Below are 26,919 nucleotides of genomic sequence, written 5' to 3'. Positions count from 1 at the left end.
ACCAAAAGCAATCCTGAGTTACGGTATTAGGCAAAAATTATAAATTGGCTGAGGTTGTGAGTCCCCATCGATTGAGATGTTTAGAACACATTACCTCTACTGAATCAACCTATACTCTGATGAACGACTAGCTGGTATGGAAGGAGGTCGAAAGAAAGCTAGGAGCAACCACACGATTGGTCTGAAACATGATGATAAGTGTAAACCATAAGGTTAAGGTCACCAATCACTGGCCAAGAAATCGGAGCGAAAAGTTTCTAGAGCGGTCCGAGTAACCTAAACGTATCAATCCTATATCTGGAGTTCGAGTATGCCCTTGATACACACATTTTTATTATCTCTTAAACTATTTTCTCATTATCACTGCTACTACACTCTTTCCACCCCTTTACTGTTTTTCTTGCTAATTTCGTCTCATGTTAATGTGATATGACAAACCGCGATTACATACACTTTTACCAGTCTCTCCATTTATTTCCACTTACTAAAATAAACATATTGAAAAGGTCAGGTTAATATCCCAGAAGCTATTAAAATCACTTTTTGAAGCGACAATATGGGGCTTAAGGTTAAATAATCCTGAATGCGTATCTCAGTGTTTTACACGAGTTAACAAGACATAACCATCATTTTTAATAACTATGTCGATACCAACGATGAAATCGAAGTACATAAGTATAACAAATATTTGGGAAGCTAGGTGCCTATGTAAGCATTGTAACAAACATAATGGTAAGAAAGAGAATGGAGAACACGGCACGCAAAAGAATGATCAAAAAACGTGCACAAGTAAAAAAATTTCACTGATGTTTATGGATGGTTTACAAGACCAATCATTACTGTGGAATAGATACTGATCAAGTTCTAGAATTAAATATTTATGAGCGAAACAGTGTTTGTGCGTAAGAAACGTGTGTATAAAGAAAGCGATAGAAATTTTCAATGTAACCAATAATATATAGTAAATAAAAAAGAATCATCGGGACACCTATGATAATAAACCTGAATTCTAGCTAGGTGATTGAAGTAAGCTGTAATGATAACTGGGAACCTCTGTAGAAGAACGAGTTGTAATATTGTTTTTCCCTTACGTATCATAAAAATCATTACCGGTCGTGTGAGGGTGATAAGCATTCGATCGAAAAGTGAAATAAGCCGACTCGTTGTCAAAGTTGAATAGTTTACAGTGCAAAACATGGAAAGAAAACACCGTGAGCTGAACTTCGGCAAGATCATCTATAATCACATGAATTTGAAAGTCAAATTGGCTATCTTTAAGAATGTACGTACAGTCAGAAGTATAGCAAAACGATGTAACGAATCAACTCAATATTACCTCCTTTTGGTTGCAACATTGAATATTTTGATCACGAGCTTATTAAAAACCAACCGATTTCCTTGCCCTCGCTTCCTATACTTCCAGTACCGTTATATGTATTTACAAATGTCCCATGTCTTGTGATTTGGTCACTCGATTGCACTAATTCTAGTCACATTGGTAGTTATTTGTGGATTGGTATATCTTGTCGTTTAAGTGAGTGGATATGTTTCAAAATTGTAAAGATCTTTGATACCAGCAGCTATCACGTTATCAGACAGGAGGTTGATTGATTGGCATGTTTAGGTAGTAAGGTGATGATTTGAGTGCTAGGAGGATACGACCGTTTTAAGAATAACAAATAATTTAATTGATTGTATATGTGGGGATTTGTCACTTCCACAGGGAGAACATTCCAAGCGTAGCGACTCTTAATAAGGAAAAGTGAGAGCGTATCTGTACTTCCGCTCCTTGAAGTGAAGTTTCACGGGTGTAACCATGGGGAGCGTGATTGTGACATGGATGTGACATGGTCGATGCTGTCAAAACTCAAGTGGACCTATCTCTCCTTTTATGGACATTCGGATCACCTCGTTGTCTGCTTATATTAAATCTGCCAATGTGATTTTACAGGAACCGTCAATAATGAGAGTAAATGAAATAATGGACTTAAGGTGGTAATGCGGTTGATGATACCACGGATGTTCTAGTTTTACAACCAGCTACCAGTAGCACCTTCTATATTCGATCGTTCCCAGTCAGATAGAAATCAGAAGTCAGACGAGAAGAGGCAGGAAAGATATATTTGATTCGTTACCAATATATCGAGGACCTTTTCTATGAGCTGGCTAATGAAACGTAGGAGCTGTGTCCCACGCCGTGTTGAAACGTGATCTGGTACAGATGCATGACCGAAAGCCTTCAGTTAAACAAGTCCACTTAAACAACATGGTCAGCATCCAATGTCGAACACTTAATGAGCTATTGATTTTGGGGAATTATTTACAGCTACACGGTCTTATTGGTTACCGACTACTCTGTCTTTGTTGACATATGTACGATAACTGAGACAAATCGCATTCAATACGCTGAACTTAGCGACTAGAAATGATGGAAGCGTACTTGTTATGCTACACGCTACGATCAAACTACCTCTTATCCACTTAAAGCTCAGAGAGAATAATCTCAGGTGTTGTAGCCTTTCTTCGTAGAATATATTATTTAGCTGGTCACTTACTATGTTGCCCATCTCTGTACTCTGCATAAGGGATTAATTTCTTTTTCAATAGTGGGGGAGCGAGTACATTGTGAACATCAAGTCAATTCTGAGCGTGTGTTTTATAAATATTTTTAGCAACTCCAGGATGATTGCTCCATGTTTTATATACAAACGTTGAAGAGCTGCCTACGCGTTAGGTGCATTTCACATGTGATTGAACTGATGACCAATTTGTCTATTGCTACTATCCATAGACTCCTCCCTTAAAAAGCTATTGATAGCCTTACCAATTGGGATGTGAATGACGTATGTAACTGTTACGGATACTACATTCCCAGAAATTATTTGGCGAAAGACCAATTTTTAAAATTTTACTTTGGAAATTTGCAAGTGAATAACAACGTCAAATAAATCTTAAACGCGATACTAAAATGGTTCAGTATGACGGATTCTGATTACTTCAAATGGTTCAAATAGTTGTGAATGGAATAGAAGAAGCCTTCGCTTAACGGGCTTCCGTGTCTAGTAGCAGTGGATCACCAATACCTCAAGGCAAAAACCTAGGTATATGAACGATAATAGAGGGAAAAAAAAGAATTTGGTAAATCATAATAATATGTTATCCTTAGTCCTTAAGAATAAGTCAAGTTTCCTCTTAAAGGACTCCTGGGAGGTCGCTTGGACTAGCTCAGTCGGCAGCGAATTCCAGCACTTGACAACTCTAACGGAGCAGAAGTTGGGTCTGCAGTCTGTTCTGCTATATAGGGTCTCCAATTTCTGGGTGTTACCTCTTAGGTTAGTGTTGTGACTAAGCTTAAGAATATGTTTAAATGGATGACCAGAAGTATTAAGGATACTATAAGTCATAAGAAGGTCACCTCTAAGACGCCTGTACTCTAACGGGTAAAGGTTAAGTGGTTGGAGGCGCTCTTCATAAGGTTTGAATTTGAGTCCCCGAACTGATTTCGTGGCTCGACGTTGTATACGTTCCAGAGTGTCCTTATACTTTTGGAGGGAGGGAGGAAATACTATGTTTCCGTACTCTAAGTGGGGACGAATAAAACTGTTGAAGATTATGTGGAAGGTTCTACCGTCAAACTGGCCAAAAATGCGCTTCAATGTTACCAGTGCAAGGTTTGCTTGAAAGGCGTTTTTGTCACAGTTCGCATACGATTTAGGGTCATAGGGTAGCAACACTCCTAAATCTTTTTCGACTTGGGAAACTTCTAGAGGTGAGTTACCTAAGTTATAACTATAGTCTGCAACATGTCTCAGATGGACTACTTTGCACTTTGAAGTGTTGAAGGTAAGTCCGTTGTCGTCTGCCCAACTTTGGAGTTGAGTCAGATCCTCCTGAAGAACTAGTACATCATTATGATTACGTATCTCTCCCCAAAGTTTCACATCATCAGCAAAAAGCAATAAGTCAGATGGAACTTGTTGAGGAAGATCGCTAATGTAAATCAAGAAGAGAAGAGGTCCTAGTATTGAACCCTGGGGCACCTCACTAGGACATTCCATAACCTTAGAGAGAGTGAAGTTAACCCTGACCTTAAAGTGTCGGTTTTCTAAATATGAAGAGAGCCAATCAATTAAAGGGGGTTTTATACCCAATCGTCTAAGCTTATTGATAAGACATATGTGATTGACCCTATCAAAAGCTTTTGAGAAATCCAGGTATATGACGTCAACCTTCCCCTTGCGATCATGGATGGTTGTCCATCTATCCACCGCAGTCAGCAGGTTGGTCATGCAAGAATGACTTTTTCTGAAACCATGCTGTTGAGGCGAGAAGAACTTTGAGGATGATAAGTATTCTTGCATACCGTCGTATATTAGAGATTCCATAATTTTGGTAGGTATGGAGAGAAGGGCCATTGGTCGGTAGCTTGAGGGTTCACTGCGTCGACCTCCTTTGAAAACTGGGGTGATGTGAGTCAGCTTCCAAATTTCCGGTAGTTTGCCTCGACTGAGCGAGTGTGAAAACATCACGCTAAGTGGTGATGCCAGGATTGAAGCTGCTCCCCTCAATACAGCAGAATGAACCATATCCGGATCAGGAGAAGTGTCTTTTCTTAGCTGCTGCAGTTTACGGAGCACCAGGTCAGCACTCAGGTCCACTTCGGAAAGTCCTGTACAGGTGAAGCTTTCGTCAGTATAGTTGATGTGGGTCGGCTGGAATGTCTGAGAGTACTGTTCAGCCAAAAGGCTAGCGGCATCACCGTCGTTATTGGTCGGTCCATTAGCACCAAGCAGTTGGGAAACTCCAGTTTTGCCTTGTCGAAGAGAAGCTGTGTAACTGAATAAGCTTTTCAGATTGGAAACGAATTTATCGACAAGCTTGGTCTGGTACTGAAGCCTGTCTTCTCTTATTGCCTTTGAACATATGTTCCTTATGCGTTTATATTGCCTGTATGCGTCGTTATTGTCAGTTCGTTTATATTCGGCCCAACAGTGCCTTTCGCGGCTTAGAAAACGACGAGTGCGTTTCTTGATGATTGGAGGTTGTTTGTAGCTTTTTGGGACCATTTGAGGAACTGAATGCTCAGTAGCACATAAGATCGTGTGCAGTAAAAATTCCCAATGAGCATCCACTTCAAGTTGAGATGAACATCTCAATCCACCTGTTGTAGATAGTCCTGTAAAGCTAACACATTCAACCGTTTGAAATTCCAGAGCCTGTTGTTGGTGGGATATCTTAGCTCCGTTTTGCTGACAAAGCTGAATGATAAGACGGCGTGATCACTTTTTCCCAGGGGTGCCAGGATTGAGAGGTCGTCGACTAGGAATTTTTCATTTGTGAATACCCAGTGTAAGCGCGACGGCGTCTGACTGTTTCTCCAACGAGTTGCCGACTTCACATTTTCGAATAATCCCAGGTCACCGATGAGGTTGAAGAACAGAGATTCAGTAGAGTTGTCACCTCCAATGTAGGCATGTTCCACGAAGTTGATTCTAGGAAGATTAAAGTCCCCTAGAATCAGGATTTGGGAGAATCCAAGACACGTAGAGCGGGTTAATCCTTCCAGCAGACGTTTGTCATACTCGATGTCGGCAATGGGCTTCCTGTAGATGACCCCAACTAGACACCTCGAGGTGGTAAACAATCTTACTGAGCACCATACTGACTCATCAAGATTGAGAAACTCTTGGTTGTGAAGTTGGTGCGCCTCTAGGCGTGATCGTATGTATAATGCTACCCCACCCTCCTTTCCAATTTTCCTGTCGTTGCGAAATAAAGGCATTTCAGGTATTGCTAGCTCCTGGTCCGTAAACTGAGACGTTATCCAAGTTTCGGATATTCCTATCAGATGAGCATCATTAGCGTTGCCGAGTTCACGTAGCTCATCCATTTCATTTGGCAAGCTCGCGGCGTTCGTGTATAAGCAATTTATACTTTCAATTTGGAACGCATGAGCTTCTTTTGTGTGTCTATATGAGCCGTGTGTGAGTGGAGAGGTAGTCTACCTATACAATGTTTGCCGAGTTGATAGTCCCTGTCCTTTACACGTTTTTTTATGATCAAGACAATCCACGAGTGGAATTGTCAGCTCCAGCTTGCGTTTGTGCTTGATCCTGCTGTCGTGGGGCCTATCCGGATGCATGTTGATGCCAGTTGGCAACTGACGTCTATTGGCACGAAATGCTTCCAGAGTTGCAGCCGCCATGTGGGAGGAGGGGAAGATTATGTTCAATAGCCGGGGCCTAGAGTCTCCGTCTCTCTTGGCTAGTCGCATTACCTGTTGGGTCAGTATGTTCTTGAGTTTTAAGGAATGCTTAATGAATTTTCATTTCCGAATATCAGAGTTTGCTTGAGTTGGGTCCATATTTTCCGGTACACCTTGCACAATGATATTTCGTCCACGGAAATACGCCTCGTGAGATTCCTTAGGGATGTTCCGGATGAGATTTCGTTCAGAATACGGTATGTCGGGCAGTATTCTTACGTTCCCATCGGATTTCAGTAAGTGACTGGCTAGCAGGACGTCCTCTACGTCGGAGGCATTCTTAAGTGTAACACGAAGCAGACTCGGGTGGTTTTGGTGGTTAGAGTCCTTCCCCCGAGTGAGCCGTGTGACAGTCAAAGGCTCTATTCTAGGGAGTTCAAGCCTCTTGTTTAATTCTCCCCAGATCATCCTATCATTTTTGTCCTGCATACTGAGAGGAAGGTCGGGGTTGTCAATAAGGTTCATGATTATGACAGAGTCGTCACGAACCGTAATTGATTTCCCAGGTTTTCCAGGGCGTCTAGGTTTGGTACTTTGTTGTTTGGATGTCGAAGCGCGTTTTCGATTCCGGGGCTCAGTGATGACCGGGCGACAGTCTTGGGGATAGACTGTGCGGCCAAGTCGCCAATGGATTTCCGCACGGTACTTGTGATGTTCAGCTTCGGCGGTGACGCTTGGTCCTTTTTACTCCTGTTAACGTGAGTCCAACCACCCACAGGATTTTTGGGAACCACTGTCTCATTCAAGGACTCTTCCCTATGGGACACAAGTTTACTTAGGGAGTCGATCACCGTCGATGTTAAGATGGTGCTGAGTTTCAGCACGTCATCACTCGTGCTTCTCCCTGCACCGTCGATGGCCGACCTGTCAATATCCTTTTTCTTGTTTGCCATGTGCGTTCCAGTTTTGTTACCCGTCATGATAATTTCATTTACCAAATTCTTAGACAACTTGTTTCTCAGGCCTGTTAGTAAAGTAATGATGGTACCCAGCATAACTACGGTATCAGTGTTGCAGGTAACACATACCCACCTACGATCAGACTTGCTGAGTCTGCTATACGCTGCTGCTGTTAGATCTGTACATGCCTCGTGGAACCAAACTTTGCAGTTGTCACATTGTATGCCAGATGTAACGGCAAAACGGCAACCAGGCATTTTGCATGAATTTTTCATGGCTAGTGATTTAGACTGTCTTAAAAATACAAGCAGTAAATTTAGGACCGTTTAAAAAAACACACAGTATACAAAAACTGGCAAAAATGTATAAAAACAGTTAACGATAAGCTAAAGCTAGTCTTTACGTGAAAAGTATTAAAAAAACCGATAGTGAGCTGAGGCAAAACCACAGTTAACTATTAAGTTGAGTGAAACACAAAAAAAGTAATCTACCGAACGTATAGCTCAGAATAGATTCTTTAGATCGGAAATGGTACTTTTGTTGCGTAAGAACACAGCAAAAGTTTGAGAAATGTAAATCACGTTAGGACTAAACTTCCCGTTCGAAAAGCGCGCGATTTTATGTTCATGTGGTCCAGTAACCAGCTAACCCTGCCAAATTCTCGCCTGCTATTCCTAGTCCATCTCTCCCAGCCTATTCCAAGGACTATTCCTTTGATTATATACTGGCACGGCGTGGCATTGTTTTCGCACGAACCTGTTCGTTTAGGCAGAGCCGTTACAGAACATTTAAATCCATTGATCACAAAGATGGATCTTGTCGGAAGAGGAGTGCTGAGAAGCCTATTTCCAGGTTCTGAACATATTCGTTGAGTGCATAAGCGTTTTATCAGAGCTCAGCCCCAGTTGAGAGAAAATTTATTACTCTTAATATTAATGAGCGTCCATTTAGATTACAAAAAGATACTGCATCAGACGTTATCATTCTCTCACAGAAATTTTGAACCAAAGTAGGAAAACCAAGCATAGGGTCAAGAAAATAAGCTTCGTGTAGCATGTTGTAGTTGTCTGTGTTTGTTGAGACAACTAGGTTGTAAAGTGCCTTTCCATGAATCGACGATCAGTAGGATAGGTTACTTGACACTAGTCGATCTAAATGTACTTGGTTTAAATTGGTTCGATCAGATGAAGCTAGCTGACATCCCGTTAAGTACCGTTTACCCTCTGATAGGACAACTCTGTGAACGAGAAATATGTGAACATTGAAGTTAAGAACGACGTTTTCAACCGTTTTTCAGCCTGTGTTAAGGCGGTGCTATGCTATGAACGCAGTACTTCGGTTAGGGCTCACACTCCCATCAATTTCCCCACACTGCGACCCTTTTTGAGATTAGTTGGCTAACACACATCTTTTGTTCCATCGATGCATGATATCTGGGCGCAATTTTCCGCTAAGTAAGAACAGCACTTGGAGTCGGATCAAATAATATAGGGCGGCATTTTGCAATTTCACGACGATAAATAGATCGGAATTATTATTGACGCAATATGGTCACTCCATCCTGATCACCTTGACTGCGGACGCTCCAGATTTTAGCATCGTTTCGCAACCATTTTCCAAGAGCCATAGAAAACGCCACCATGTGTTCATCCTACACCTTAGCCCCAGCAGAATAGAACTGTAGATGGGTAGAGGCACCTGTCTTTGCAGGGCGTCGTTTCCAAAAGTTCTAATTTTGTCAAGAATTCACTCTTCTAACAAACCACAAGCCTCTCCTCTCAAAATCTGATATAACAGCCCATTCTACAAATGGTCTCCAGCGTTGACCCTTGGGACTTTTTGGTTATGACTTTGACATTTATCAGCACACACGACATTCCGGTTAAGTAGATGCTTTGTCACGACTTACCAGAGAACACTAAGGCAGTGGAAGATATGGTTGCTGCATTTCCCATGATAGAAGATCGCGCAAACTGTTACATGACAACTGCCATTCCTGATTTACCAGTGTCATAATCTGATATACAAGCTTATTCCAAGAACGAATCTATCATTAACAAAACGATGGACTACATCACCAGCGGTAACCCGTATACTAGTTTCGACGGTGGTATGAAGCAAATTTACCATTTTCGGGATACATTATGCACCATGAACGAAAGCTTGATTTTTGGAGAGTGCTGGTGACAAAATCTCTACGATCGAAAGTGACGAAGCCATTTCATATTGGCGTTAAACAAATAAAATCCGTAGCTAGAAGTTAAGCATATTGGCATGTTATGGAACACCACATCATGCAATTGGTAGGCGAATACATACAGTGACAATAGGTAGCGAGGTTCGACTCCAAAGCATCTCGATTTTCATGGTTACAGCCATAATATCTTCGGTCTAGGATACATGTCGACTTCGCTGGCTTAGTTGATAGAGCTACTTATCTGACTGTAGTTGATCTATTTTCGAAATCGCCAGGAATCCTTCCAAGCATCTCACTTACGACGAACAAAATCATTCAGCAGTTGGCCAACATTTTCCCCGCAACAAGTTACGTAGTGTAACTGTATCAGATAATGGTTCTCAGTTCTCCTGCAGTCAGTCCAAAAAATTCCGCCGACGGCCAAACTTCAAACATTTTTGCTCTCAACTCACCATCCACAGTCAAATGGTTAGGCAGAAAGGTTTTGGAAAATGCTTAGGAAAACTTAGGAAAAAATTGGATCAGATGCCAATTAAAAACACCACTTAACTTCTTATTTGCTTATTTAATGACACCAGGTGATACATTTCCATAGCAGAGGTCCACAGTGGAGGTCCTCATGGGGAGAAGGATGAGGGCGATCCACAATCTGTCGCTTCCAAGAACCACACATCCACGGACTTAGCTCTAGAAGCTGGCAGCGTACGATGTTGGGTGAAAGGGCACTAAATACCAAACCATGGTTCCTGAACTGAAGCACATGTGGTCAAAATACTAGGCCAAGTCATGTACGAAGTTGAGATGGGAAGAGGCAAGGGAATTAGACAACGAAACTTGCCACAGGAATGAGTGGCACCGGATGGCTCATAGAAGGGAGTCACCCAGTGGAAACTCTGTTAGACAATTTAAATCCTCCTGCAGTCCATTCGCAAGAAATAAAAAACAAGTCGTTTTGTGTTTCAGCGATAAAGAGTCGGGATGCATGTAGACCCCAGTAACGCACCCTTCTAAAAAAGACGGAGCTATAAACGTTAAATCCTTAGAAGTCACTTGAAGAACGTCTTATTATTTTAATTTTATTTTGGAAATTCGAATCCTTCGTTTTCGCTCCAAAAGTACTTACGTTCAGGTTGTATTTTACACTTGGAAAGACATAAATGTTTTTATGTTTCCTCTTTTAATGTGCTAAGATTAACAATTGTGTTGTTTTGTGAAATTAGGGTCGCCTTACTTGTTGTATACAACACTACTATAGGATCTCATGTTGAAAAAGGTGTGCCCGATAGGTTTATAGACTTCTGAAAGACCCTACGTAGAAACACTCCAGACAGAGTGAGAGTACACATCCACCTCTTCATTGTTTCATTCAAGCAGTGAGGTTAGTCATGGTTGTCCAATCTCACCATTCCACTCCAACTTTACCATCGGTGACGTTCTGGAATCAGCTCTAATGGATTTAGGTAATAGTGGTGTGTATCTGTTGCCTGGAGAAAGACGCCTACCGTGTGTATACGGATGATATTATCTTACTGTGCGATGATGTCCAAACCATGCAATCCATACTTAATCAGTTGACAATCAATGTTCGTATGTTGTTTGCATCTCTTATTCCAAAGTACTTTTACAAGACTGACAGGATCCTCTGACTACACTCACTCTTGGTAGTGAGTAGTTACAATCAGTCAAGAATTTCGTGTATCTGTGTAAGTTCTGGTGGTTGCGTGATTGATAATATCAATGTGTGTATGATGGAAGCCAGAGCGGCTTACGTTTACCTAGACTATCTTTGGCGCCTTGATGATGTTAGTCTAACTGTGAAAGGGTGGCTCTACAATAAGTCATTAAGAGTGACTTGTAACTCCATGCAGACAAATTCATATATAACGTACGAAAATGTTGCAGTCCGTACTATCAAAAGTACTCAAAATTTTCACTTGAGTGGTGGATTCAGTAGATGTCCATATTCAAAATCAACAAACTCGTTCACATAAAGATATGTCATATAATGACTAGGTCGAAACAGCGTATCATAATCGTCTAGTTGGTACAATGAATCACTTCATTATACGGTGACCTTCTCAGTTTTGAAAAAACAATCAGTGACGGAAAGAACCTTGTGGAGTATTTTTTGACAACATGGAGTGTCTGGGAAAATCCTCACCATTATATGACTCTCCCACGATATCATGATTTCACTTTATTTCGTTTGGTTGTGGTCAGCTGTTTACAACCTGTCATATTTAAAAACAATTAAAATATGGATTTAAATTACTTACATGATGGAGTTTGGTTGGAAAATATGTCGAAGATATTAGTACAGTATAGCAAGAGCTTGAGTAATTTTTATAAACTTACTTACGCCTGTTACTCCCAATGGATCATAGGCCGAAATTTTATAAACTGAATACTGTAAATAAATATCTTGTATAAAATGACATTACACAAGATTGATCGTGGCAAGAGTTCAAACGGCCGGAAAGAAGTAATTATACAGTGATAGAAATAAAATGAGTGAAACTGAGTTAATATGGTTACTTATGTGGAAGACTGTTGAAATAGAAACTCAGTAATGTAATAAATGCACGAGTTTAAAAAAATGTTTTAAGATGTAACGAAGAAATATTTGTCATCATAACAAGGAAAGATTAATAACCATCTTTTGAACGCATAAATCAGGTTTTTAACGCCGGACAGTGACAGCTTCATCTTCCAGATAAGTAACCTTATTATATTAACTCAGCTTCACTCATTTTATTTCTATCACTGTATAATTACTTCTTTCCGGCCGTTTGAACTCTTGCCACGATCAATCTTGTGTAATGTCATTTTATACAAGATATTTATTTACAATATTCAGTTTATAAAATTTCGGCCTATGATCCATTGGGAGTAACAGGCGTAAGTAAGTTTATAAAAATTACTCAAGCTCTTGCTATACTGTACTAATATCTTCGACATATTTTCCAACCAAACTCCATCATGTAAGTAATTTAAATCCATATTTTAATTGTTTTTAAATATGACAGGTTGTAAACAGCTGACCACAACCAAACGAAATAAAATGGATTCATGCTATTCAACTAGAATCTTTGTTCTTGCTCTCTTCAAAACGATAAAGTGAACTATGGGTATAAAACTCCTACGATAGACTGAATTGAATAGTTATGTATGAAAGGCTGATCATAGATCTGTTACAGGTGAGGACTGGTGTCGAACATGGCTGCTTACTATGATCTTTTTGCTTTCATTTAATTGCCAGGAAATTTATGACATTGATACGTCGGCGAAAGCATGAAATGAAATAGACAGCTTGGATGCAGCTATAGAATCCGGAATTTATAGATAACCCAACCTTCCTATTTCATACTTCGCAGCAAATATAGAAGGATTTGACTAATATGGTAGCAGTAGGTCTAAAGATTTTCAAGGAGAAAGCAGAAATCTGAAATTTAAAAAAGATCAGAAGACAAAACTGTCACGTTCGCTACTTGATTAACGCAGAACACGATATACAACTAAGATCACTCAAACGTATAGAACTCCCACAATCGTAAGTCGGAAGACAGAAGCGGGAGGTGATTCTTCGGTAAGAATCTAAAATATACATAAAATCATGGGTACTTATAGATATTAGCGTTATCTATAACATCATTATAGTTCAGCAAGTTCGCAATGAGGAAATTTAGACTACCGTTCAGTCGCAGCATGCCACGTTGGTATTCTAGAAACTCCATCAGGTTCTGATTGTGTGGAAACTTTTCTGCTCCTTTAGGTTTCTGGAGGCTCCGTCGTGCTTCTCGAAGGCCATCACAACAAAAACATTGTTAGTGGCCAGAATCTAGGAGTAATGGGAAATCTTATATAATTGGGAAGTATCACTGAGAAACAAGGAGGATCGCCTCTAGGTATGAATATGGAAAGCGGTGGACTGATAAACACATAATTCTGTGAATGCAAACAAACATCAAGACTATAAACAATACTTGGCAAGCGTGCTCAATTTCTGTTTTGAATAGCATGTTTTGTAGATCCAGTTTCCGTATTGAACTTTGTCTGCCGTTGAACGTTCAGAACTCTTTAAACAATATTTATTGGTTCCAGAATTCACAATTAAAGGTAACATCAGCGTTCAGAATATCGAATGTTCGGAAATAACTCAAGAAGGAAACAAACTGAATTTGATTTAAGTGTCAAAGAAAACGATAAACAATCAAATTAAGAGGCTAAGCTGAGACTACGATTAAGGCGCAGCGTTAAACAATCCACTTTGCAACGCTTCAAATATCATATGCAGAACATTCGGTCAGCTGTTTGTTGATTCAGCTACTGAAAGTTCTAGGTACAACTAATCTGATGAGCGCTGAAAAGTAAGTCAGGGTCGAATATCTGTTTCTTTGCACTATGAAAGCTCGTATAATAATGAAGACTACAACATACGTGGCTGCCTCTTTATACAGTCGTCTATGATCATTATCACTGCTGAGTGAACTCATCCTATGTTTGATGATACTTTAAAAAAAATAGAACGTACAATGTAATGATGAAGATCAATACCCAAGAGGAAGAAATAAATGCATCTACTTTCGTACGACTAATTTCCCCCTATAAAAAGTTGAGTGTCAAATAATAGAGTACAATTATCGTGTATGTTCAAACCAGATACTCGAGACCAACTAAAACGACTCATAAAGTTTTATTGTTAGTATGCCTGATTGGAAAATATGATCAATTTCAGACGGTATTACTGAAAAATTACTCTGTGCTATAGATTGCTTGAAATCTACTAATTTACTTTGCATGGATTGTTGTTATCTTTCACAAGGGCTAAAACATATAAATGATAAGGAATTTATTGTAGTCCTGTGATGGTTGTACTATGAAAAACAAGTACTTGCTGTTCAAATGGTTTACATAATCCCAACCAGTCACACAATCCATTTAACAAACTATATGTAAATATCATTTACACCTCAACACATTTCATATTTAGGAGAATAATAAAATACTAACAGAACTGTACTTTGTGATGCATGAATCTAGTCTTATTCTCGTGATTTACTTGATTAGAATCAAATATGTAGAGATTGAAACATTGAAATACATGAAATTTCTTAACGGGAAACAGTAAACTTGTACATTTTAATCCTATGTAAACTTATTATTTATGAACTATACATATTCTCAAATGTCAGTCAGTCAGCGACAACATAGGACCAGGCACACATTTGCATCGGTCCAAGTTGCCACACCTCATTGGCACAACAAGATGAACACCGAATTCATAGAACCTGTTACTTCAATGATATGAATAAGTAAAAGAAAGATTGTGTATAAGGATATAATGGAGGAAGAAAGAATTAGTTCGTAGAAAGAAAGGCATAAAACAATTTTAATATTACAGTTTAAGGGCAGACAATGAGTGTACACAACTACGCCATTGTGATCGACTCTGAGCCATGTCACCTAGAGTCTCCAACCACTGGTTAAAATAGTCACGCGGACCCCAACCAAGTAGTCTGAATCTATCAACATGGCTTACACCAGAAGTTGGTGGCTTTATGGACTGGTGCGACGTTTTGATTTGGCCGCCTCTAACTCTCTTCAGACCATCCCCTATACTAGTCAGCATTGTGAGTCATGGTAATCGGTGTTTAGGCATAAGTAATACGTGGTCCAACCATCTCAATCGATGAAGATTCACATCATCAACTGATTTACCATCATTCTCTAATACTCTGCGTCTGACCTCACTATTATTTACCCAGTGATCCATACAGATGCGAGCAATAATTCTAAAACATCTGTGGTCAAATACTAGTAAATTACCAATATCTCCTACTTTTAATGGTCACGATTCCCAGTCGTAAAATGAAACAGAACGAACTGTTGAGCAGTATACTCGTCCTTTAATCGGTAGACGGATAACTCACCTTCGCCATAGGTCTCGTAACTTGGCAAAAGTCAAACGAACCTTTTGAATACGTGCACAGATATCGCAAGACACGAACCCATTAGGGCTGGTCAGACTTCCAAGATAAGTGAAGTTGTCGACGTGTTCGACTTCTTCACTCTTTATCCTTAGTTCAGATGTTGACGCAAGCCAGTCCTGAAGCAACAATTTACATTTAGAATGGGAGAAACGCATCTCAAACATCCTGGCATTCTCGTTCAGTGCTACCAAAAGACCTCGAATTTTATCAGCGTCTTCACCAAACAGGACTATGTCATCTGCGTATTCTAAGTCGATAATTGGACTCCCTGGAAGGAGATCAATTCCTCAAAGTTTACACAACGATCGTCATTTCCAGCAGCAGATCTACGATGAAATTAGACAAAAATGGAGATAGTGAACAGTCTTGCCGGACACCACTTGAAATTGTGAAGTCAGACGACAATTTGTCATAAGCTCTGATGTATCAGTCGTTAAAATTCGTCGTCTCTTCTATTATATTCACATCACAAAACTTTCAGTGAAATAATGAAACATATATGTACACCATAACTTCTACAACAATAATGTTACGTGAAAAAATTTAGTCGTCAATATAAAAAAATAGATTTCAGTCTGAGCTAGTAAAATAAATCAATGAAGTGGAATGTTATGATCTTATTAGTTTATTACATAAAAACAATTGGTCATTTGGTGATTAATATGAAAAATGGTTTCAACAAAAAATAACTTTTTCAGATGTCCTTGCCTTTGTATTAGAAAGTTGTTATCAAAGTATTTGTTGAAAGAATTATAAATAGAGTAATGTTACCAACTGTCCCCAAGTATTAATTTATTTTTGTGTTGTTTGTTTGCACACTCATATTGATGTTTAGGACTGCAATGGATCGGTCTCGTCACGAGGAGTGTTGCTTACGAAATTGAAAGGACGAAAAGCGAATGTTCGAGGCTTTAACCGGGTTAGTGGATACAGAGGATCTACCTAGGTGAGTTGAAAAACCCTGATTACAAACCAACAGTGCACATAGGTTCCAGGATCCTGAGGAAACGAATGGAGCATGAATTTATCGTTGGTCACCGGTTACCATGGGACCGCATCTCCTAAAGTTGTTCCACTGCCTTCAGGTCAAATGCTCGGGTAGTGGCCTTCTCAGAAAACAATCTGCTTCGATTTGGGCACCAGGACAGTATTCCAGCCCTCACACAAACCAATAAAAACTGCCACTAGTCTCATTGTTATTGTGTGGTGCATATGTATTTGGTGCCCCCTTGTACCAATGTTTATATGTTTAAATAAATAAATTGATCGGTCTCTTATTGACATCCTGTGCGGATTGCTTCGATGTTGCCTTCAGTCACAAGCATTATACGCAAGGATGGATGTTAGCTAGTTATGGAATCCAGGACGCGCGTTTCGTCCTATTTGGGACTCGTCAGCTGAATGCGCCCGCGTCTCAGAGTTGGTGTTAACTCCGGGGCTCGAACTCAGTGCCGTTCGCTCCAAATACCATAAAAATGAAGCGATTTTCTATTTCGATGCCATACAACTTAACATGGGCTCTGTGTTTACAAGCTGAGTGTAATAATAATAATAATAATAATAATTTAACGAACAAATTTTCTCAAGGAATTCAATAAATAATATTATTGTAAAAAAACTGTAACTAATACTGTATTAACGGATATGACTACATTCAATATTCATGACCAATCTTTCGTTAACAGAAAAGCATAAATCATTTTAATATAATAAATTTAATAAAATCCCACTACAGTGAAAATGGCTATATTAAAAATGTCTTCTTCATCTGTTTATCATTACTGACTAGTAGTGGTCAAACCAATTATTTATAGGAACAGTCAAGATTGGGAAGACAAAATTAAAAGCAAAATAAAACGACAAAACTACATGGTAGATGAAATTACCACTGATATTTTAATGTTAAACGAGAACAGTGACAGAAATTATATACATATATGAGAATTATATATATATATATATATATATATATATATATGCTGGCAAGATAAAAGCAATAACAACAAGGCTGTCCAAAAGATTAGTTTGTAATCATCACTGATAGACAAATAAGGAGTAAGAAAATCTCTTCAAATTTGGAAATTAAAAAAACGGAATGTATCACATATAGGTTGGTAAACAATTTTTGTTAATGAAAGCAGGCAGAGAAAAAGTAATTCCTATTACATATAACCTGATGTTTATGATGTGATTGAGAAAATTTATACATGTACTTACTTTTTAAGTAAGTTAATACATCATCATTATCAGTAATAACAACGGATATTATAATGAATCATTAACATTTTTCATTATCATCAAGATAATCTGCTAAAAATATTCTAAATGATTCTTGACCACTTTTAGCGTCAACAGTTGATAAGAATTCTGACTCCAATAGTTGAACATAATTCGGTCTATCATCCTTGTTCTTCATAAGACATGAATCAATGAATTTACGTAGTGAATTCGGATAACAACTTGATTCTGGCAATTGTGGTGATGGTTCATGAACAACCTTAAAGTAAAACCACATAAATGAGATTATAGTTTTTTTGATAATCATATAATTGACAAATTGAAATGGATATACACAGAAATGATTTATTGATTTGGTTTTTGATATTTCACATAATCTTTTATAAATTCAACTTATAGAATTGTTTGAACCAATCAAGAGTTTCAAGATAGGCTATACATCTTAGCGCTTACTCTGGTATGATATAACATTGTGAGAATAGTTTTTAGATCCTACTGATAAGAACGCGGTAAAGCTTTCATTGGATTGGCGAAAATCATAGATTTTTTATAAATCTTAAACGATAATTCATGCGCATGTGTCTATGCTACTGAAATTTTAAGTGAAAACTTATGAAATAACCTATCACCTTTCAACCAAAACAATTTATTCTACTATTCTCTTTTGTTGTTATTTGAGCAAAATAGTTCCTACTATTTTTTTTAGCAGATCTCAAAAATATCACAAATCAATAGGAATTTTCTAGATCATTTATTCTAGATGTGGCTTGCGCTGTAGCATTTATTAAATAATTTGATTACAAACAAGAACATCTGAACACAATGAAGGAGAAACTGAAGACGGTTCATATCTTAAGTGTAAGATGATGTTGTAGGGTGCGTTTACTAAGGCACATTTGAACGGTTAAAATGAAATGGTTGAATAGGTTGACTAACTCGCTTATTTGGTGGTGGATAAAAATGTCATCAAAAAACTTCGTTCAGACGTCCAAACGACAATCAAATAATTATTGTAGGTTGAGAATACCGCCTATGTTTGACAAGAACGTCGAAGATGAATGGGACAAAGTTATACGTATTGGATCATTTGTGTATTCCAAGCTACTTCGTCCGGTGTACATTGGCGCTAGATCCCACAAACTTGTACTCAGAATCCGTATTAATTCGTCAGGTAAAAGAAAATGGAGATCATCATCATAGTTTAAAACAATATAACCTAAATGTGACAGTCTATAATAAGCTGGAAAGCCTTTGGTTATCATACTAATATGATAGTGCCTAAATTTCTAAGTATTTTGTCACAATGATTTGCATAAAATAAGCAATTGAAGAAAAAGTTTCTATCAGAGTTTTGACGTAAGTTATATTATTAACTAGTAAACCACTGAAATAATTTGTAATTGGTTAGTAATATACGTATTCAGATGAAATGGCTAATTAAAAAGCTCCGAATCGCCATCACATCGATTAATGAACGGGATAGCAATTAATCTATGAATGTAATTATTTGTAATAAAATAAACTTCCAAATACGAACGGAATGTGTGCTAATCGATGAAGAAAGATCTAAGAACGTTAGATAAAACTGGACTGTCGAGTTTTGTACTAGTGAATTTGATATGATGTAATTTGAGTAAAAGATGATTACAGAATCATAGAGACATTAAAAAACATAATTACCTGGACCAATTGCTGAAATACATTTTGCGATTGAGGATAGCAAGGTTTTCCAGTTGCTAATTCGAGTACACTTAGACCAAGTGACCATACATCTGAACGAATACAAAATCCTTCATTCTCTCGCGTATTAATTCGCTCTGGAGCTAAATAAGCTCTTGTCCCTATGTTGGTTAACGCAATTGAATTTTCTAAATCGGCTGATATTCCAAAATCACAAACCTTATTCACCAAACGGAAACAAAAAGGTTTAAAATTTTATACAGTAATTGAACTTAAGGTTGAAAATATTCCTGTATCACAAACAATTAATTTATTTAAGAAAATACAATACATAATTAAAGATAATAGTTAATGCACATTTTTCTAACTTTCTGTCTTACCTTAACTCGGCCATGACAATCTGCAAGCATGTTTGAAGGTTTTACATCACGATGTATAACTTCAAGTTGATGTAGATACTCAAGAGCCTCAACAACCGACAACACAATGTACGCTAGGACGTCAGTAGGAAAAGTACGACCACGGTTGTAAACCTAAGAAGAGTAATCATGGAAAGTGAAAGTGAATATATCCACTTATAACCCAACATTACAGCATGTAGTGACAAATATTTAAAACATAAAACTACCGTACTTTGTCTGTTTCAATGGAGAAATAAATGTTAAAATAACTTATGATTACTGTTTGGTAAACTCACTTCGACCAAAAGAGGTGGCGTATTCCTGTGATTTAGCAATATTAAATGAATACACATTGAAAGGTATTTTTTGTGAAAGTACTCTATCTTGGTCTCATTCCTAATAGCAATCGCTGACACTTTATTAAGATTCAAAATTAAGCTTCCAAACAATATATTTATTAAAGATAACAGAACAGGGTTCTGACTTTACAGTCATAATAATGAATCGCAAAACGTGAACTCCATTTCCATTTGAGTTGGTTGATAAATAACTAGTATAAAGCTCGTGCTTTGTACACAAATCAATGAAAACTTGGTAAAATAACAGATAGACAAAATTACAGTAAGATTCTAGAATATACCTATCCAAGCTGGCATATATCATATAACTAGGGTGATAAGAAATTAATAAAACGAGAAAAGAAAAGGAACGAAAACAATTATGCTATCAGTGGCAAAGAACTAGAGACAAACAACGTGTACTTGGAGAAAATGAAGTGCTCATGTATGTGTATCAAAACAACACATGTTGAGATACCTTGAAGTCTGGTACTAGTTTGATTATCTGTAAAGCTTTAGTCAGAAAGTCGGCAACTTTCTACACGGCTCATGGAAGAAGTCGATTGCCATGATAAATTTATATCACATTTTGATTTGACCACCCATAAACTTTTTTCAGCACAACCCTACCATAGTCCGAATAGAAAATTAAATTAACATCAGATGGACGCATGTAACATATATCCTAACCATTAGACAAGTAAACTTTTACATATACCGTTATTTCGTCACTCATCGACAGTGATGTGATTTTTGGGTTGAATAAGGCCGATTTTCTATCACGAATACGTTAGACACACAGTGAACGAAAATATAAGCACGGTAAACCAATTTATTGTTTTATGCAAAATCAAACAGTTCCTTTGTAAAATATGGTAATCGTACACTAAATACATCATTTGCGTATCTTTCATGAGTTGTCCTTTACTTACTTCATCATTCTTTAAATTTTGTTATTATCCCGATTGCTTTCTGTTTTTCTTCTTCTATCAATTTCAATCTGCTGGTAAGCATCCCACTTCCGATTCCTGCGATACACTACCTATGTCCGTTTACACCATAAACACAGGTTGCAAACTGGCACTAAAACGCTCTTAAATTGCTGGAGAAAAAAATCTTCCTAAAGTGCTTAGAACTTAAATATTAAACAAGAAGTGAATCTAAATGAAAATAGACACGGAATTCGAAACCTGAAATGACTTAATTTAATAATAACGTCAAGTGATAAAACGAAATCATACAAAATGTTACACGCATCTGGAAATAACTCACTTTTTTTAATAATTTGTCCAAAGATGTATCCATTAATTCCATAACAATAAGAACATCACCTTCACAAAACAGACCACAGTAACAAGTAACCACAGAACGGTGATTACAGCGGGTTCCAACAGCCAATTCTCGAGAAATAAGGGGTCTTGAGAGGTAATTCAGATGGACGGAAATGTGTTTGACAGCGAAAACGTGTGACGTGGGTGTATGGATCATTTTTTCTACTCTTCCATAATATCCGGAGCCTAAGGAATAGAGGTTAAATGGTTACTGAAAATTCAAGCAAATTCATGATGAAGAATGAATGCAGGAGAGAATCATCAAGTATTCCCATTAATTAACGTAAATTATCCGCTGAGAATACAATTATTGTTAGGCCGTATATATCAATAACTATATCTGGATGTGGTGAAATTTTGAATATCGATATATTAACTCAAGAAACATATTAGCTTTATTCAATGATAGTGAGGGACGAATAACCGTGTATCATTATCTGTCCGATGAATTACATGTACAGTAATTAAATTATGTAAAACCGATATTTCATCAGACTCTGGTAGATTCAACGTATATTGGATAACATAATCAAGATAACAGGATTTGATCCACACTTTTTCACAATTAACCGAGTTAAAACAAATAGATTTTGGCAGTCGCAGTGATTTAACCAAAATGTGTCGCACGCTACTTCCCAAACCTATATGAATACTTATATCTTAAGTAAATAAATCGAATCATGATTTTTGAATGATAGTTTATATATTGAAAAATTGATTGAACAGTACAGCACTGCATTAACACCGGTTTTCATGCAACAGAACTCCTTCAACGTAGCCGAACTACATATGTTAAGAAAGTGAAACATAATTTACAGAGAGGCTCATCCCGATTCAAAATAAAGAACAGTGTTGAAATTCTATTGAGTTGTATGCTGAATTTTATTTATTGAAATAGTGAATGAAATAAACTGGTCTATTTTTACATCAGTTTAACACTACAACTGTACGCAGTATACATGTTATGATCAATAGTTGGGATCATACGAATATATAAACTAGAAAAACATAGTAGGCGGTAGAAAGGTGTGAATTTCAGCAGACACGTAAAATCATTATCAATATTCAGCGACTGATTCAAAAATCCTTAACTCCTAACCATTAGGAAAGAAAAACAAATCCAATGAGCTAAGTGACAGGTATGTTGATAAAGTAAAATAATTTGATAATAAGAAAAATTAACGTTTGTGCTACCATGAGGACCTTGACAGAAATCAGTTGGAAGGCAATCAACAGGACTAAGATTTACAAAACTTAACCCTAGATAACGTGGTTGTAGCTATAAAATGACATTTAATCGCACGAAAAATACATATAAATAGAAAATAAGGGATTAATCGGAAATTAAAATAGTAGAAACAAATGTACAAGAATCACCTAGATGAGCTATCTTCCGTAAATCCTTTGCGTGTATTGTAATGTCCTCAGAACCTAGTAACATTTTTGCTTCTTCTTTTAATCCCAAGGGAAACAGTACAGGATCACGCACTGGCTGTCTATAAAAATAAAGAAAGTACATGAATGTCGGAAATCTTTGAACCAAGATCCTCTTGCATCAAAAGCACTTGATTAATTAATTGGTGAATAAAGTCCGTAAATAAAATGAGCTTCGTATTATCCGAGTTTGATTCGTATTCGCAAGACAGACAAAAGCTTACACCACTATTCATAGCCAAACGAAAATATTTGGTAAAGACTTTTATTAGACAAGAACTAAATGAATATAACAATGACCATCATCGTTATGTTTTATCACTATTGTTATCAGTGTTCGTTCGACCATCAAAATCGGGTATAGAGCTTTAGTGCTTTTAGCATTGCTACAAGACAACCATTTCACCAGGCATTATAATTCTGACCGGTGGATTACTCTCATCTTTCTATTCTTCTCTCACCCCCTGATTATTACGCAATCTCACTTCACATTTAGAGTTGTATCACTTTATGATGCCACCCTTTCTACTCTTCTATAGAAACACCATAATTATAAATCTGGAAATACAGTAACGTGCTTTCACTAGCCCTCAAATATCTTGAGTTGAATACTCATACCAATTTGTGCAATCGAACTTTGATGCAATTTAACAGCTCCTATCCTTTTAACTGGAAAATACTTGATTGGTATTCGCCTCAATAGAATACGCAGAAGAAAGGCTTAAAAGCAGCCACCAAATTCAAAAGAATCCTTTGACTGTCATGCACTTCTTCCAGAAGTATTTTAAGAGTTGCTTTATTCTGACTAAAGTTGGTTTAACACGTCCTAAATTTCTAAGAAATATCTTAATACTCAATGAGATAGAACCGGATGCTTGAAACCATCTCATATGTCTAATGATGAGACTTTTATTTGAATCAACCTACTGAATACATCAACAGAGAAAGTTATCATGTTATGATGGCAGAAAATTCCATATGATTAGAAAGTAGGTAGTCAGTTAACAAATTACTGATTTAGAGATTATGGACATTTTCATATGCCTTTGCAAATTTCCTGTTCTAGAAGGCAAGCAAAGTGAGAACATCTGAACTCTAAATTCACCGGTCAGTAATTTGAAGACTGCAATCACATCACCTCAGATCTTCGTAATGATAAACAGAGTAAAGTAAGCTAGTCTAATTTATCGTCTGACGACAATTAAGAAATCAACTCGGTTTCAGTCATTTAAACTTTTCACAGCACATCGTCATATTTGAAAATCAACCAGCTGTTTTTATACAATGCTCCAGTTTCGGAGATAATTCTAAAACCCAAAATATGGAAAAAAACAAAGTGAATAAAGCTTCATCAATGCTATCTACCAAGCGCCATATCAACTATCCTCAACCATTGGCTACCATAACCATAAAGACTCTCAATATGCATACTACAAATAACAAAGCTCAGTTCACCAGTAAATGACCTCATGAACTGATGCCACGTTCTAATTTGAGCTTTCTTTAAACCTACTTCTGAATTACCAAGCATTACTCGTCGAAATAGGTGGTGGTGGAGTATATGTAACACATTCCCTAATCACATGCACCTCGACTACCTAAATGAAGTGTTGGTAAAACCAACCCAACCTTATGCATTCCTTACTGAGATTTTGCCAGGCATAAACTCACTGATGGAATTCCCACGACTAGCGAAGCGGTCGACCCACTGAACTATTTCACTCCTAATCATTAGTTTCGGACTTAACACAGATCAACGTCGTGTTTTCAAAGGGAGAGAAACCCATCCCAAACACGTCGGTATTGTTACTCACTGTGATCAGTGTCTTCGTAAAACAGGACTATTCATACGCTTATTCCACGTTAATAAGTGGACCACATGGTAGAAGATCAAACCCCGAGATCTAAGAAGACGCAAGCGTAATCACCAAGAGAATCTAAATGACCAAGTTATGTAAAATCAAGAAGTGTCCAAGCCTGACTTACACTACTTGATATATTCCGCAAGGCTCTGTATCAGGTTCTCAGCTTTTGTACTGTATGTAAATGAATTCCCAAGTATAGTTGAGTCCCCAATGCTACTATACGCTGACGATGTGAAAATCTGGAGAGAAATAACAGGACAAGCAGATGCACATGCATTTCGGGCGGATTTAGATATTCTGGTCAGTTGGTCTAAAAGACTCCAATATCCTGGAGAGGACAGCTGCCCGTGCAATCCATGAACTTTTGGGCTTACAACACAAAGAGCGGCTTGAGACTACTTTACTGTATACTACCGCAAATTAAAAGGTGACCTGATTTTGTCGTAAAGAACACTAGGAACTGATTTTTGACGTAATATATCCTCTCTTTTTTTCCTACCAGATCAAGACATCTCAATAACGAATAAAATATCCGTGGCATACAGGTTTTCACATCATCATCAATCCTTGGAACTTGTTACTCGAAGCAGTGGTGTTCTCACCTTTAATCGACTGCTTTAAGAGAAGGCTAGACGGTCATAGGAGCATACTAGAAAAGTAAGGATATAGACCCTAGGCTGTCTGTTCTATATAGATGCGTGTATATATATACACGCATCTGAAAATCTGAATCTAATCTGGATAGCATGATATATTTCATTACTTTTAAAATGAAAAACGCCTTTCAAAGATAGACTCAAATTAAAGTTATGTCCAGAATTTTAGATACTCACAGAGAAGGTACTTCCACATTGCTAACCGGCATGCTCAAAATACTATAGCGCTAATCTAAGAAACAACCGCGGGTAAACACAAATTTGACCTCAATATTAAAGATGGTAAGTCGGCAGACCTGTGTTAATCCTTTCGACATTTTTCCAGTGAAGGGATGGCTTATTCTCAAAAACATTTATTGATGGGGCTGATCCCACTTGTTCAAGTGGGGCGTTACAGAAACCGACTACTTGATTAGAAAGAGGGAACCCCGCTCTAAGTTTTTGGACCTTCTTGCTATGGCCCTAGAGATCATCAGTTCTGGAAGGAGCAAAAATGTGCCATGTATTAACGTCCAAATAGTCATTAAAGGTACGGAATTCCGATATAAAGTCACCTCTTATTCTGTGGTACGATAAGGGAAAATGTCCGGGTGTTTTCAGCGCCCGTCGTAAGAGAGCTGAAAATCACCCTTCGGTAACTTTGCTCCTAAACACGTAGGACTCTCAAGTGTATCGGTAACCGTAAAACGGCTTGGATCAGCTGCTTGGACACCGTACTCTAGGTGTGGTCTTATATAGGTGGTATTGGGGCAGTTGAATGTCACTGAGCTCTAGCCTAATCATCTGGCACTCAATAACGAACAGATCATCGATCCCTGTTAAAGTCAAGGACAACACACGCCAACCATTTAATCATAGGCCATGGACTGGCCCATGAAGTGGTGGTCTCACTAACATCTCTTTACTCATTCTTACTAATATATTTAAGTAATCACGCCCTTTGCGCTATACACTTTTCAAAGCAGCCATAGTACTTTAATATGTCGAAGGGGTAATCCAAGTTTGATACTGACTGCAAGGTATGACTTTGAAGTTAGCTGGTTCATCACAACGTTCCATACTAATTCGAGTAGGTCTCCAATTATTCGACATAGATCATCAACGTTGATGGTCTATAGTGGATTATAAAATCCGAAGCATCCCCTCGTCAAAGCATATAAGTACTCGGCGAAGTGACCATGATGCTCAAAATCCTTTGGCAGCTGCTGTGTTAAGACGAACAGTTGTTTTGAAGGCATAATTTATTGTTACCCTTAGGTCTTTACAGTCCTACACGCATAAAGTGATGTACCGCTGATAATATACTGGTCTCTACTAACCTGTTCGATATACATGAGCACACTCATTCTAGAAATGATTTCTGGGCCCCGAATTTGGAGCCATTTAGCTAATTCATCTCGGTCGGCTTGGGGGTCAAGATGATCAGCATCACTACTTATTGCTCTCCAGATGAACATAGGAACAATCACCCACTCATCAATGAACAATTTTCGACACCTAGATCTTGTTACCCAAAACTATTACCAGTTTGGAATGAATTTTAATCGGCTTAATTATTTCAAAACACATAATAAAGCTAATAATTCGTGTAGGTTACACCAACTGAATTATCAGCACTGTGCCC

The 26,919-nt window shown here is 37.8% G+C and overlaps 1 protein-coding gene across 1 annotated transcript; it reads right to left on the bottom strand.

Annotated features, from left to right (window-relative positions):
* Positions 1 to 17,049: 17,049 nt before the first annotated feature.
* Smp_073510 (protein kinase) lies at positions 17,050 to 25,504 on the bottom strand (the record flags this gene model as incomplete). Its single annotated transcript, XM_018793208.1, has 6 exons — positions 17,050 to 17,849; positions 19,271 to 19,489; positions 19,651 to 19,803; positions 21,282 to 21,526; positions 22,718 to 22,836; positions 25,473 to 25,504. 6 exons carry the CDS (start codon positions 25,502 to 25,504, stop codon positions 17,631 to 17,633), a joined length of 987 nt encoding a protein of 328 aa, XP_018647744.1. The 3' UTR covers positions 17,050 to 17,630.
* Between the last annotated feature and the right edge of the window lie 1,415 nt (positions 25,505 to 26,919).

The sequence above is a fragment of the Schistosoma mansoni genome, chromosome 1, assembly GCF_000237925.1.
Source record: "Schistosoma mansoni strain Puerto Rico chromosome 1, complete genome".
Taxonomy (NCBI): domain Eukaryota; kingdom Metazoa; phylum Platyhelminthes; class Trematoda; order Strigeidida; family Schistosomatidae; genus Schistosoma; species Schistosoma mansoni.
Note: the sequence above shows the minus strand (reverse complement) of the source record. Positions and strands in the feature narration are given on the sequence as shown.